Source organism: Podarcis liolepis (genome assembly GCF_965112155.1).
Source record: "Podarcis liolepis genome assembly, chromosome: 1".
Classification (NCBI taxonomy): Eukaryota; Metazoa; Chordata; class Lepidosauria; order Squamata; family Lacertidae; genus Podarcis; species Podarcis liolepis.
Window position 1 is genome coordinate 39091583 of NC_139554.1, and position 16168 is coordinate 39107750.

The 16168-nt window shown below is 38.9% G+C and overlaps 1 protein-coding gene across 6 annotated transcripts in view; it reads right to left on the bottom strand.

Moving 5' to 3' along the window:
* Window positions 1-16168, bottom strand: part of DPH6 (diphthamine biosynthesis 6) — a 233211-nt gene that overhangs the window by 139552 nt on the left and 77491 nt on the right. For all 6 annotated transcript variants that reach the window (XR_014527169.1, XM_083507550.1, XM_083507552.1 and 3 more), the window contains exons 7-8: window positions 12022-12116; window positions 9575-9662 (exon numbers count right to left, since the gene is read on the bottom strand). Coding sequence is in view for 5 of the 6 variants with exons in the window: in XM_083507550.1 (XP_083363676.1) it covers window positions 9575-9662; window positions 12022-12116 (183 nt within the window). In the remaining variant the exon portion in view is untranslated. The remainder of the gene's footprint in view (window positions 1-9574; window positions 9663-12021; window positions 12117-16168) is intronic.

Here is a 16168-nt window from a genome sequence, read left to right on the forward strand (position 1 = left end):
AAGCAAAGCTTAAGTTTGGTACCAGTTCATGTCCTTTCAGGGAATGTAGGCCCTAATGATCAGCCACAGATTATTGACAGCGGGCATTATGAAATAGTTACCTTTGCAGCAGGGATTCTCTTTTTACTAAATAACCCTGATATTTCACTTGACAGAGCTAATTATGTGATTTCCCTCCTATTCTAGGGCAGATTATGCCATAAATATTCCCAACAAAATTACATGGTTCCCCCTCCCCCATACCATTTACTTCAAAAATTAAAATGTTACAACAGGAATTCTATAGTTATATTCCTTGAGCAATAAGTGCTTCCCCCCCCCAAAAAAAAGCAAGCAAAGGGGAATCAATCTGTAATTAAGGCCTACAGAGATTACAACAATATAAAGTGTGAAAAGCAGCAGTGACATAATACTTACACAAATGACTATGATTTGAAGGCTTCCTAAATGTACAGCTTATGCTGCTTTTAGACAGCAATTTTGATGTGGCTTATTTCCAGCTCAGGTAACAGAACTTTTTATTATTACTTCAGTTAAACACAGATATTTTGTTTGCTAAATCATATCAGAATGGTCCATATAATTGTTCCATCACCAGACGGTAAGCAAGCAAAGAGGGCTAATATGATTACCTGAACTAAGAGAGATCTGAGGGAAATGGACTACAAGGTCCCCTCCAACTCAAAGTCAATGTTTCTATGTTGTTTTGTGTTTCAGAAATGTAAGTCTCTCCTGGAATTTTATTGAAGGGCAGGGTATAAATCTTTTTTTAAAAAAGAATTACTCTATGTAAAATTGCCATATATGAAACCGTTTGTGGTGTCCAATAAATAGAAGCACAATATAACTTTTGTAAAAGAGAAGGATGAAGAGATTTTATATTCAAGGCATATCATATCAAATTCTTACAGGAAAAAGTAAAATATTGATGAAGCTACACTTCATACAACAGTGCCCTTGTTTTCCAGTGAAGAGGAAACTGAGGCCTCCATGGACAACTATGAATGTTAGGTGACAAATAATGTTATTAAGAGTTTATAATATACCTATAAAACAAAGCACATTTGACATGCCAATATCTATACTTTAAAAAAGGTATTAGACGCATAAAATGTGCAGGAAAAATAACATTCTTAAGTTTTTAATAAAGAAAGAGTAGAGGAATCTTTTCCATTATTATGCAAAAATGCATCTTGAAGTTGTGCGGTAATGTATTAAACCAGAACAGTGAATAAAATGTTATTCTCCCTGAGGCACAAGGGTTCATTGTGCTGCCAGAAACAATCTAAAACAAATTTCCAGTGAGCCTTTGTAGTTAAACATTAAGAGATTTAGCTAAAGAAAATGCATTACAGAACAGCAGAAGAGAACAGGAGCTGATTATTATACTAAGGCATGCTAGCCCAAACTGTGGAGTGATTATAAAATATTCAATTGAAAGAATGTAAAATTAACACCTGCGAAACATAACTAAGGAGAATGACATGTTTGAACACTGAACTCAACATGCAATGCACTCAACAAATACCATTCTTGTTTAATCTGGTCAGCCCAGATATGACTTCTATTAGAATTATCATGAATTATGACAATGGATTCCAGTGACCGGGGGTTTCTATGTGCTCTGGTCTACCCTTCCATACGCCCAGGCCTACCTTTTGTAAATCTTCCTACACTATCCTTATGCTTATGTTTTCTTTACGGCTTTGAAAATTTTTGAGACTGCATAGGTCCTTGGTACACTGTCCATCATATAGCTTACCTACCTAACATCACCATGACAGCCAGTGAGATAAAAAGTTCTTTGTGCACTGAAGATTATCCAACATAATAAATAATGGGAGAAAAAGGAACATCATACTAGATTTTTGCAGGGCAACGGCTGTAGCTCACGAAACTCAACTCCTATCAGTGCTCTAAATTGATATAGTAGCAGAGCCCATCTGAACAGGGAAGCATCCCTCATCAGGGAATGAGAAGGTGTCCCAAAGGTTCAGTAATTATGTCACAGCCACTTATGGAAGCTCACATTTCCCAAGAGGAAAGGAGCTCACCAAGAGAAACCAAGAACATTGGGAAGTATCCAACTAAACAGTTCTGCCAGCGCAAGCGCAACTGAACATACCCTCCCTCTTCTCTCCCCATAGGCCCCCTAAATATACTGTGGATTTTCCCTCGCCCCTCCAGAACAGATTTAGGGAGTTCTATAGCACAGTGACGAGTGCTTGTACTAGCAGAACTGTTTAGCTGAATACCACCCAAGCTTTTTGCTCCCAATCTGGTGTTGGTAGAGACTAGGGTGGGGGAGGTTTACAGGGCCTGAATATGACCCACCAGCTGATCTCTTATAGTAAAGATAGGTTGTTGATCTGTTTCCCATGTGACAAACATTAGCAGGGATGTGCCTGCATTCTATGTGAATGGGAAGGGTATCTTTAAAAAGCCATGTATATATATAGCAAATAGGTACTATCATACACTAACGTATACTGCTTTGTATGGATTAACTTCACTACGAGTTTGAATCTAAAGGAGAATATGTTTTGCTGTGGAAGATGGCAAAGGTAAGTCCTATCTCACTAACCTTTTACGCTCCAAAATTCAGTGTTCCGTGAGAGTGTCAGTAAGCATGTGGGCAGGAATGATCCAGTAAATTCTACCGAAAGGTTTCTAAATAAACTTGGCACAAATGGAATAAGAGGATAGATAATCTCGTGGATCAGTAACTGGTTAAAGAACATGGAGCAAAGAGAGGAATACACAGACAATACCCACAATGAAGGGTTATAAAAAGTGTCTCCTAAAAAAAAATTGTATTGGGATGAACGCTTTCTAAATAATTTACAGCATGTCTGGAGTTAAAAGGTGAACAGTGTAGTAGCTTTTGAATTATGGTGCTGGAGGAGACTCTTGAGAGTCCCATGGACTGCAAGAAGATCAAACCTCTCCATTCTTAAGGAAATCAGCCAGGAGTGCTCACTGGAAGGACAGATCGTGAAGCTGAGGCTCCAATACTTTGGCCACCTCATGAGAAGAGAAGACTCCCTGGAAAAGACCCTGATGTTGGGAAAGATGGAGGGCACAAGGAGAAGGGGACGACAGAGGATGAGATGGTTGGACAGTGTTCTCGAAGCTACCAGCATGAGTTTGACCAAACTGAGGGGGGCAGTGGAAGACAGAAGTGCCTGGCATGCTCTGGTCCATGGGGTCACGAAGAGTCGGACACAACTAAACGACTAAACAACAACAACAAGTAGTAGCTGGGTTTGCAGATGTACAAACGCTTACAAAGATCTCTGAAAAGATCTCTACAAACTGGATAAATTGCGGACAAATTGGCGAATGCTATTCAATGTAAGTCAGTGTAAAACCAAGCACACTGGGACAAAAGAAATTCTTCACTAACACATATAAACTGGCAGGATTGGAGCTGGTTGTGACTAATGAGGAAAAGATCTTGGGGTCATTTGGTGAGCTCAATGTCGACTCAATGAGGAAGCTGCGGGAAAAAAGAGGTGATTCCATGGCGGGGATCATTAGGAAAGGGATGGAAAATATAACTGTCAATAACTGCATGTATGTAAACCTATGGTGTGACTACACTTCGAAAACTGGGTAGTCCTGATTGCTGCATCTCAAAAATTGCACAGCTTAAAAAGCTGCAAAAAAAGAGAAGCAACCAAAATAGTCAGGGGGCTGCAGAAACTCTCCTATGTGGGAAGGTTATAATGTATGGGACTTTTTTAGTTCAGATATAAAGCAAAAGAGAATACTAATGAGCTTTAAAACATGTACGTGTGGAGAAAGTGGGTAGAGAGAAATCCCCCTCTCATACTGAATGGTGGAGATTCAGGACACACAAAAAGGTCGGGCTTCTTCACATTGTGCATAGAATAACAATGGAATTTTATACTGGAAGCTGTAATGTTGGCTACCCACGTAAATGGCTTTAAAAGCTGCTTAGACAATTTTTCATGGAGGATAAAGTCATCAGTTGGTACTAGTCATGAAGCCATGACTAGTTGGTACTATCAGTTGGTACTAGTCATGAACTGGTATTCATGTATCTGAATACCAGCTGCTATGGGACAACAGTGGAAGAGTGTTACTGCTCTCATGTCCTGTTTGTGGGCTTCGCATAAGCTTCTGAGAGAACAGGATACTAGACAAGATCAGAACCTCTGGTCTGATCAAGAAGGGCTCTTCTTAGTCTCCCAGATGTCCCATAAAAGATCCCTAAACGATAGGAAGCACTTGAAGACAATACAGCATGCAGTGAAGGGAGAACTGGTGGCAATAGGGATCCTCTTCTAATTTTAGCAATTTAGAAAAAGAAATCATTTATACAACAATTTCAGCTGTAATCCTATGCCTAGTTATCTGGGAGCAAGCTGCAATGAACTCAATGGGATTTGCTCACATGGATATACAGCACTACAAAACTATACAAACCGACTTAAAAGTATTATTTGATGTTTGAGGAGGTTCAACATTCTCTGAAACAACATCTTAAAGATATTAACCCACCTCAGGGTGCAAACCACAGCCCCAATGTCCCCATGTGCACCAACACGGTATACTCCACTCTGACCTACTTCAATGAACAGAAAAACATCCCATGGAATTCTAAGCACTGTCACACTAAGCCGGAGGGTGTGGATCATGGGATGTTGGGGTAGCATGTGCAGTACCACACGGAAATCTCCTGTTCAAGAAATGTGTTTCTTTTGTGAGGCAACCGTTTCTGTTTCACTACAAAACAGAGAAGTCAAGCTATTCAAATGGCTCTCGATCTTGTGCACAATTAAGCAGGCTTAAATTCCACTGATACTACTTAAGTATGCTTAACTGTGCCTTAGAATGGGACCATGAATGTTTTACTTTTGCGAGAGTTACAATGCATTAACTGGTTGAAGGGCTTTAGAAGGATAAACACAGAAATAAGAAGTAGAAATTACTCAAGACTAAATGCTTGCCTTGCCAGTATGAATAGCTCTCTGGTCCTATGGGGTTAAAACCTTAAATCATTTGATGCATTAGGCTCTTGAAAAACCAAATGCCCCTCCATAGTTACAATTTATTGAAAATGTAGCTTATTATAGTATGACAGAAAATAAATTAATCGAAAGATTTAATGCCTTTTGCCATGATTCCATCACAACACAAAACAAACTATTTTCCTCCTTAACTCTACAAGACATTAAGTGTATATACCAAAATCTAAACTACAATTCCATAAATGCTAGCTCTTTAAGAATGTGACAGCTTTGTCTACAATGAATTTGAAAAATGATTTGCTATAAAACTGCTTGAAACTGTGGGGCTTTAACAAAATCTTAAACATCTACATAAGAAGGAGGAAAGAGCTTCTGAATAGATAAAAGTAAAATCTTGATTCTTATATAAAATGTTATGCATTTTAATATGATTTTTTGCCTGATTTATGTAAAGCTTTGTGTTTTTCATTTTCCCTAGCCTGTCACATTGTAGTGATGTATGGAGCATTTTAGCATCAAGTTTGCCATGAGCAATAAAGTCAGTGCCCCTAAGAAATATTAATATATTTCCACTTTCTCTCCCCTCTCCGAGAGTGTTCTCTTATTCAGCTTATTTGGTTTCACTTCACATAGCCGACTGGCATAATTTTCAGTCTCACAGTAATATTTTAAGGCTTTGCTCTGCGGAAAAAAATCCTCGTCAAACAAGGTGTGTACTAAAATGGCACATTTGAGAATGGGGAACATGGTGCTAGGAAGCAGAATTCTAAAAATGAAGAATTATGTCTCTTTTTGATGAATGTACAGCAGTGCTTTCTGAGATAAGACCTACTATGGCATATGCCTATATACTCTTGAAAAGTCAATATTTTTAAACGAAACACAAAACTGGCTGTGATCATTAATGGTGTTTGAGTGATACACGTACCAAATAAAACCAAACCAAAATGTTTTAGCACAAAGAAGCATTTAACACAAAGACCTGTGAAGAACACTAGTGGCAAACTCACTGGAAGGTCTGTAGAGACTCAATTTCCCTGCACCTAAATGCGCCTTATTGCGGTTTTCACTGTTACTCCAGCAGGCTGTTTAATACTCGGGGATATTCCTCAGGAGGGAGTGGGGGGAGATGGTTGGAGGACATTTTGAGAGGGGAAATAGAAGCATAGAAAGAGTTAAGTGTCCTCTCAACCGAACAGTCGTTCATAGAAAAGTGTTCTTCCTCTAAATGGGTTTTGAGATACAAATTTCATCAATGCATGTAAAAGTGTATTGTGCTTTTAATGCTTCAACTTCTGAAGCTACCACTCATTCTGTAAGACTGCTGGCTTCCTTCCAATTCACTTTCCAAAACAGCAAGCTTCCCTTAATGCCAACAATAAATGGGGTCAGTTGTATTATTAGACACTACAGCTAAGTTCTGCTCTACTGTGCCAATGAAATCTCCTGAGTTTGCAGTAAAGATCCCTGAACAGACTGTATCCGAGCACAGGATCAGTCTGTAAGCAAATTATTTGTCTCTCAACGAAAGTATTAGCAGCTTACTGTGTATCTTGGGAAGTATATATTTAGCTTCCGTGTACTATGAATCCTTGTTATATAATCCTACATTAATTGATACACAACCTGAGCATCTGAGGTGCAAAGCTTTTCGCTTCATATTTTGTTTGTGTCAATTATACCATAGTAATTATAAACACATGGAACTAAATAGCCACAGTAAATATTTCTAAACAGCCTACAAGACAGCACGATACCATTTCTGCTGTTATTTTTCTTTCTACAGTGGATCCCATTTGTGCCATGAGAAGCTGGGGGTGGCGAGGGGAGACACCAACCCTGCAAATGTTAACATAATTTTTATTATTATTGTCTGGTTTAGCTTACAGGCGTATATATTCGCAAAGCACTTCTGGCATGGGAGCACAATCCTTCACAGGTATCATTACTGTTAGATCAATACTGCTGAGGAACATAACTTGATCACAGGAACAGAAGTTAGAAAGGAGACTTTTGAGGTTCTTAACAAAACTATTGCTTTCTCACTTCATCGCTTTAGTTTATATCTCCAACTCCTTGAAAGATTCCATCAACGGTGTCTCCGAAAATTTTTACACATCATGTAGGGAGACAGGCGAACTAATGCCAATGTACTAGAAGAAGCAAAGATCACAAGTGTCAAAGCAATGATTCTTCAACATCGACTTCGTTGGACTGGTCATGTTGTGCAGATGCTTGATTATCGTCTTCCAAAGCAGCTACTCTATTCCGAACTTAAAAATGGAAAGTGTAATGCTGGTGGTCAACAAAAGAGGTTTAAAGACTCTCTCAAGGCAAATCTAAAAAAATGTAACATAAACACTGACAACCTTTACCAAAGGTATCATGGACTGTGAAGATGCTCAAACACAGGAAGAGGAAGGCATGTTTGGCAACACTCACTGTGATCAACTCCTGCTCTCAAAACTATGTCCCCACTGTGGAAGGACATGTGGATCCAGAATTAAGACTGTGTTCACGGACGACAATCAGTTATGGGAGATCGCCAAGAAGAAGAAGATATACTCTGGCAATTTTTAAAAAGCTATGACTTAAACAGTGTGTTTTATGCAATGCTCACCTATTTTTTTGGTTACCTTTTTAACTGAAGTATAAAATATGCACAAAGATAACACAAGTCAAAATGTCATTCCACAGCCAATGAAATTGTATATCTTACAAGTTGAGCCACCCAGCTCAAGACTAAAGGTATTAATAGAATATAGAATAAAGTCTAGCAGCTTTTCTGGTGAAAGAGAATATACATGATTTGTATGACAATTGGAAAATATACATTTTCTATATTATGTAAAAGTTTTCAGAAGATTCCATGCTTGATGTGTTAATTTTTCAGCTACTGAAAGACTGCAATTCCATAAATTAAGATTTAAACCATTCAGTGTTTTCCACTGTTTCATTATTGATGGCCATGTAGCTGCTTTTAAGAAAACTAAGAGTTCATTCAATTTTAGATTTAGGTTTGATTGTTCAAAGAGTGGTAATAAATACAACCATAGGGCAGGGGAAGCCTACCTTTTCCTTGAACACTGCAGTAATTTTCTCGCAGACCTTCTATCAAATCAGAGACAAATGGACAGGGCCACCAGAGATCTATGTGCCTGAAAACCACAATCATGCCAAAGGTTTGGCTGATTTTCTGTCATAGGTTTCACATGGGTCCTATACTACCTGTGCCTTGTTGTAAAAGTATTTTCTCTAATGTAAGCTGAAACAGGCCATATTGAATGAATGAATTTCAGTCACAGACCAATTCCAGCTCACATACAAAATCAGGGAAGTCATAAAGCACAATAGGGATACATTTAAATTAGCAATTCGGTATAACAGGGACAGCAGATATAGCAGCAATTAAAATATATAAATTAGAGAACAGGCCATATTGTTTTAGAGAACCATATTATCTAACAATTGGGTATTGTTTATTTTTTACTTAAATCCCTCTCCCATAAAGTTTTCAAGCCAGCTAAGAGTCCCTGTTGAAATTTTTATTCTTTGTTGTATGTATTTGAGACTTGCGCCTTAAAAAATGTACAAAAAGACCATTCACAAACGGGTTTTTTCAGTGTGTCTGTGTTTGGGTGATCCCTTTGTGAAAATCCTTGTCAGAGTCAGACTTCTATCAATAATTTGTTAGTACTCTTTGAGAGGCTGTATCTCCAGATACCTTTAAAATCGCCTTAAAGACCTACTGTTTCACTGCTGCATTTAAGGGCTATGTGTTGCTGAGTATTGTCATTTTGTGCTGTTTGAAATGTAATGAAATGGTTGGTTTTATTGGGTTTCAAAATTGTATTATGATTTTTGGTTGATATATATATATTTGTTGTGACCCACTTTGTGAAACATGTGTTTGAAAAGAGGTCCATATATTTCTCAAATAACTAAAAAGGCAAGTAGATGGCAGTGGATCATCAGGATCAGCATGATGTCTCTGTATCCTTTTTGGAGCATGGGTTTAGAACTTAACAGTTTGGGCCTAACGCATCTCTGTTATCACTATCGACCAAGGGTGGAAAGTCTGTGGTCCTCCATATATTGTTGGACTGCAACTTCCATCAGCCCTAGCCAGCATGGCCGATGCTCAGGGATGATGACAGCCATAGCCTAGCAACACCTGGAGAGCTTGAGGTTCGCCATTCATCATCTGCAAGGTAATCCAGAAGTATTGCCTAAATAATACACACTAAATATGAACAGCAAGAGCACAGACAGATTCTAGACAACTGTCCAACTAATGTTCCTCTGTCTTCTCTTGGAGGCTCATCAACTTTGAAATGCTGAAATACCATTACCTTTAGGGTGTATTGTGGTGGCCAGGATTTAAATTGGTAAGTAATGGAGCTTTAGCAGTATTACCTTTTATCTGTGTTTTTTTCCCCCCCAGATCCCATTTGGACATTTTGTGTGTCTGTGGTTAAATCACTGTTATCTGCTCTGAGTCTCGGTAATGAGACAGAACAGATTTAAAAATAAATATTATTAATATAAGTATATTAAAACTGGAATGCGGTACTTGCCTTATCTTCTAAGTGCAATTTTAATAGTCGAAGATAAGCCACGGGTGCAAATGCATCCGCTGAATGCACAACAACTTCTGATAAATCCCTGTAATAACAGAATCATAAACATTTATTTCAGATTACACTGAACATTTCAACAATTAGGTTCTTTTTTTAAAAAGCATTAGTGGTCAACCATGGGACAGATATAATCAGATCGTATGATTATAGCCCTAACTGCACATTCAAAGCAGTATTAAACAGGCATGCAAGGATCACAGACCTCGTGTCATGACTAAAGTTTCACTCAGATGTGAACTTCTAACAACATATGTAACTTGTCCTAATATCAGCCTCTGTTTCTGTAGGCTGGAAAGCACCCAGTATGACAACGGTTTCTAACAAAAGGTTCCAGAGGGAATCCGGCAAATTCCAGGCCAGTTAACATAATGCATGTTTCGGAAAAATAGTAGACAGCATTATTAAAGACAGAATTGCCAAGCACAGGGGAAAACAAGCAATGCAGAAGCAGAACCAGAATGGCTGATGATACCAGCATTTTTTGTAAGAGTAATTTAATAATCAGTTGTGGAATGTGTTACCTAGAGAGGCCCGCCTATCCACTCTGCCCCTCTCATACAAAGTGCAGCAAAAATAAAAGAAAGAAATAAAAGAAAGCTTTTTAAGAGGCAGTGAAGTTGTCATTCTTACTAGTCTGGTTTTGTTCTCAATGTGGGTGCATTTCATTATTGTTTTATTGCCTTGATTCTTACCTCAGCAGAGGTATAAAACTACTTATAATAAAATAATAAATATCTTAGAATCATTTAAAAATACAAGCATCATAAAAGAAGAGGTGTTTTGTTTTATTTTGTTCATATCCCACCTTTATCCACCACAGAGCCCAAGGTGGCATACATGTGATTCCCAGGTTGTCTCCCATCCAGGCACTGACCCAACTCAGACCTGCTTAGCTTTGGCAAGGCAAGTCTCATATGCCTCCAGGCCTATCTATCTGTCTATCTAGCCACTTTTATTTACGGTAATATTTCACATAGAAATAACCAATGCATTCTAAAATTGCTTCTAAAAGCCACAAAATATAAAGGTCTTTAGCACAAAAAGAAGGTGAGCACCAGATATCATGGAGACAACCTTTTATGACTGGGGCACCAACATGAAGAAGGCCATAACCACCCACCCCAAATGAGATGGCAGGGGCATGTTCAATGCCTTTGAAGCGTTACATCATGTATCTAGTTGGCTTCAAAGGCATTGGTGAATAGAAGCACTCTTTCCTTAGGGAGATATTAATCTGGGAGAAAATGGGAGAGTGGCACTGGAATTTGTGGTTGAATCAAAATTTGATCTGAAATATTTCGTCTCACACTGTTTGCCACTATACTATAATAAATGTTACACAAAGGATCTGGGAAACCTGTATATGTTCTTACTGCTTACAACATGCTAGCCTATGCCTGACCTTATTGTTTTGCAGATCCTCATGTGGAAGCATAATTATTACATAAATGTACCCTCAAGGGCACTTTCAGCTGGCACAGATTCAGTTCAGATCAATTCTGTGTTTATTGGAAGGGTAGCTTTCACGCCTGAAATATTCCAAGTAATACGATCTTCAAACCATTTTGCCCAAGTGTAGCCAACTGGGGTACTCCCAAGTGAGTTGTTTGGATATTGTAATCAAATTACCCCCTTCACTGAGATTATTGGTCTAAAAGTGGTGTGGAGCAGACACCGATACTGTTTTATTAGAAAATCTGTAAACTCAGATGAAAGAGGGATAATAGCAGTCAAAATATCTCCTATAATAGATGCAGGCTAAGTTATTTACCATAATTGTACTGACAAATCTACATAAGGATAAAGAAATTTCCCATACCTCTACACATACATTTTAAGAATTTATGGCAAAGAAATAACCCACTCAGTGCAAATTGGACTGATTCAAAACATTAACATTCAAAAACATCCTTTAGTAATTCAAGCAAAATGTTTAGCATTATCATCCTAAATTGCTAATGTTAAAACGCAAAAGGAAAAAAAAAAGGAAAGAGAGAGAAAAGGGAAACAGAGTTAATGGAACCCACAGGCTACTGATGTGGCAGTTTATCAAATGTAGCTGTAATGAAAGATAAATATTACAGGCAATTCGCACTTCATGAAAGGATAAAAGTGTCAGTGTGTAGGTACCAGTTTTACTGCAGGCCATAATCAGCAAGTAAACGAAAGTGCAAATGTCTAAAAAGTTTATAGCTTTCTATGAAGGCCTCGTCTTGTCAGGCATTGATTTAGGTTAGTGGAGGACTTTGCCAGTGTTAAACAAAGTGAGTGTTTGTGAACTTAGAGGACATGCTCTGCCGCTGCCAACAGAAGTGGCCTCAAGCTAAAAGTTAATATGTTCCCAGTGCTAAAATTTAAAGGGAAGGGAAGGCGCAGTTCCTTACACAACTATTTTCTTCTTAAACAGAGGGCAATCCAATGTGAATGTTTCATATTCTCCACCTTCTCCACAGATATGGACTCCATATTTCTCAGAAAGCTAAAAAATAAGGGAAGGGAAGAAAGTTATTATTAGGAAAAATCATTGCTTTATATCAAGTCAGACTCATGCGAGAACACATAGTGCTCACAGCCTATACTGCAACCATAGCATCCATCCTGATTTTTTCTATTATACACAAAGGCACAAAGTAAGGCTCGGGTTCCTGCACTGGTGTCCTCCTGTGAGCTACAGCAGGAAGGGAACTGGGGTGAGAGGTCTGCAGATAGAAAAGGGACTAGGGAAGGATGCAACAGGTATAAACCCAGCGCAGTGCCTTTTGAGCCTTTAAAGTTTCAGATCCCATCCCATGGCAAAAGGTCATTAGAACCCTTTGTCCTTGTGGTATTCTCAAAGACTTGGGACCATAATACCTCAAGGACCGCCTCTCTTCATATGAACCTACTGAGACCCTGATATCATCTTCTGAAGCCATTTCTTCGTGTGCCTCCTCCACAAGAGGTCTGGAGGGTGGCAACACAAAAACAAGGTTTTTCTGTTGTGGTTCCCCGTTTGTGGAATGCTCTCCCCAGTGAGGTTTGGCTGGTGCCTTCATTACACACTTCATGAAAACATTCCTTTTTAACTAGGCCTTGGGCTAATTGACATCATTTTAAATGTGTTGGGGGGGATTGGGTTGTTTATGTTTTTATTTTGTATTTTTTGTATTTTTTATATTGCAATTTTATGTTGTGAACCGCCCTGAGATCTAGGGGTATAGGGCACTATACAAATGTAATAAACAAAAACAGTGGATAAGGAAGGCTGAGAAAAGCTCAGAGAAATGAGTAGCCATGTGACCTGAGAAACATCTTGGGTGTGTTCCTTGCCAGATGACCCTCTATGGTTTCTGATCTACTGTTCATCCAGCAGTTGCTATGTGACATCACCATGATGGTGTCCATTATTTTTTTGCTTTGTCCCTCTTTTAAATGTAAACCCATCTAGACTGCTCTTAAACTAGTAAAGTTCAAGTTCAAGTATTTCAGAAAGCCAAATCCTGCCCTGGAGCTGTCACCACCCTTTCTTAATTTTGGGTGTGTGTATCTTACTCAAGCTTGCTGACACTTACACATCCAAGAACACATTCTCCTTTATTATTGCTTCACATGTGCAATAGCGTGACTCCAGAAGCAAAGGTAAGTTCTGGGTATGAACTCTGATAAAAACTGGAGGAGAAGGAGTTTGGATTTGATATCCCGCTTTATCACTACCCGAAGGAGTCTCAAAGTGGCTAACAATCTCCTTTCCCTTCCTCCCTCACAACAAACACTCTGTGAGGTGAGAGAGGCTGAGAGACGTCAGAGAAGTGTGACTAGCCCAAGGTCACCCAGCAGCTGCATGTGGAGGAGTGGGGAATTGAACCCGGTTCACCAGATTACGAGTCCACTGCTCCTAACCACTACACCATGCTGGCTCTCACAAACTGGTGCCGCATTAAGCTCAGACCAATTGAAGAGAAGCATAGGAACACATTCCACACGGGATCCCACAAACATGGCATGAATCCTCTCCAGAGTAGAAGGTGGCATCACAAAAAAAGCAATACAACATTTTAAATACAGAAAGAAGTGTTACTGTCTTCACATCCTGCTTCTGAGATTCCCAAAGGCATCTGGCTGGCCTTGATATGGTACTGGGATCTTCTTATGCTTTTACTGGACGACTGGTCAATTTTTTTAGCCTGGCTAAACTGGAATATTTAAGGCCCTTTTGGCTTTTATTCATGTTCAGTCTTTTACTTTGGTGGTGTGCCTCAAGTCAAAATGTTATCTGTCAGATAATTAAATTATGTCTGTTTACCCATTTTGGATAGTAAATTGAAATCTTCCTCTCTCTTTTTTCCAAATAAAGATCAAATTATCTTTTCCAGGCCTACGTTATCAGACATTTTCCTTTTAATGAGAGAATATCTCTTTGTCTAAAAATAACCAAACATTCACTTAATCAAAAACTCACACTGCTGACATAAAAGATAGCTCTACCTGTCAGAAGCTGCTGTAAGGTTCTTGTAGGACAAATCCATCAAGCATAATTAATGCTGATGCAATAAGAATGGACAACTTACAAAACAGTTAATCAAAACAGCTTATTCTTCTTCCTGCCAAAAACCACTGCTGAAAAGCTGTTTGAAATGGATACCCTGCCAGGTACGAACAACTACAAAAGACTTTCTTAAAATGCAACTATATTTGGAGTAACAAGATATATGGCTGATCCTCCTTGTTGATATCCCAGCTAAGTATAACATGATATGAAGGAGTAATTGTTTACAAGCTCTCCAAACTTGTTTGTCCTAGTGCTGCCTCTTTGGTGCCACAAATCCTTCCTGGACATCAACATCAAATGATTTTTCCCAATTGTTTGCTATCTGCCCTTGTTGCCATATTCTGAATCATTGAGCGGTTCTTCATTATTAGCTTCTTCAAGTGTGGGCACAAACCTGTTATCTTAAAAGGAACTTATTTCAGCGGTAGATTAACATAAGCTTTTTAAGGGTGTAGGAAGATATATTATTATTACTCTTAATATTAATTAGATTTATTCATTTAATAGGATTTATATACCGCTTAATCATCAAAACCTCTAAGTGCTTTACACATAATATATATTTAAATTATTGATAAAAACGGATGTTAAAAAATGCTAGCCTAACTTTTTTCAAAAATAAAATCAGCAGTTCTTAAAAATACACATTGCAAAACTGCCTATTACACATTCTTCACCATAAGGTCCCAGGATGGGTTACAATAATGTAAAAACACAAGATTGAAATCAGTTTAAACCACTTGTAATCAGAAGAACAAGGTAGGCCCTAAAATATCTCTCTCTCTCAGGTATCACAGACCAGGGTAAAGAGGTACAGCTTCAGCATGGACAAAGCTATACAATGAAGGTGCACATACGTGCGAAGGAAATACTACAGTTTGGGGAAATGCCAGAGCAAATGCCCTGTCTTGGGTTGCCACTACCAAAATTCCAAGGATGGTAGAACTACCAAGAGGGCACCTCTAAACACCTGAGAGAGAATCTGTAGGGAAGGAGGCAACCTTTCAAATATTTGAGGCCTTAAACACTAATGTGAGCACTTCGAATTTGGCCCAGAAACAGCTCATCACATATATATGTGAATATATTTTATCATTGTTTCATATATTTTATCTTTGTTTGTAATGATAGTGTCAATTTATATGTATGTGTCTGTTTTATGTTGGTGTCTTTGTGTGTTTTTCTTCAAGTGGACAGTGGATTTCAGCTGTGTTTTAACTTTATTTGTACACAGCTTTGAGAAGTTTATTTTGATCAAGTGGTCTATAAATCTTCTAAATCAATAAATCAATAAAATCAGTGCTGCAGTTTTAAAACAGGGGTTCTAAATGGAACCCCAGCCAGTAATCTGGCTGCTGCATTTTGAACTAGCCGAAGTTTCCAAGTCATCATCAGGGGCATACAAATCTCCCGCAGCAGGTCAAATTCCACAGCAACTGCCCTGTTACCCTGTTATGGCAACTCTTTCAAAGGCCTGGGGGGCAAGACAGAGACCACTTCAGAATGCAATTTATAAGTACTACTCTTCCCCCAATATGAAGAATTTGGTCCAGAAGGTCACTGAATTTCCACCCCCAACCTAGGTGGGGAGGAGAATTCTGCCTATCCCTACGCAGCAACCACAAGACCTGGACTGACGCCACCCACCTAGGCTAGTCATTGGATCCTTCTGGACAGCAAAGACCATAAGTGGGTATTCTGCTCTAGTTGCTTGAGCTATGGGGACTTCCTGAGCTCTCAACTTGACCTTTGGGTGCCCTTCCGTCCTTGTTTCTGGCTTGCTCCTCTGCCCTGCCTGACGCTTTGCTCTTCGGTTTTGGCTACAAGTTTTCTCCCACATGGATACTGCTTCCTATCTCACCGGTTGGCCCTATTTCTAGCACCGGGGGTCAAAGGGAGCAAAGTATTGTTTGTTAAGAACTCAAGGAGTCCATGGAGATGTTGTAATATCTTTCTAGCTACTACTGCCAGGCAGTGGGCTCCCCACCAGCTGAGGCTTCCAA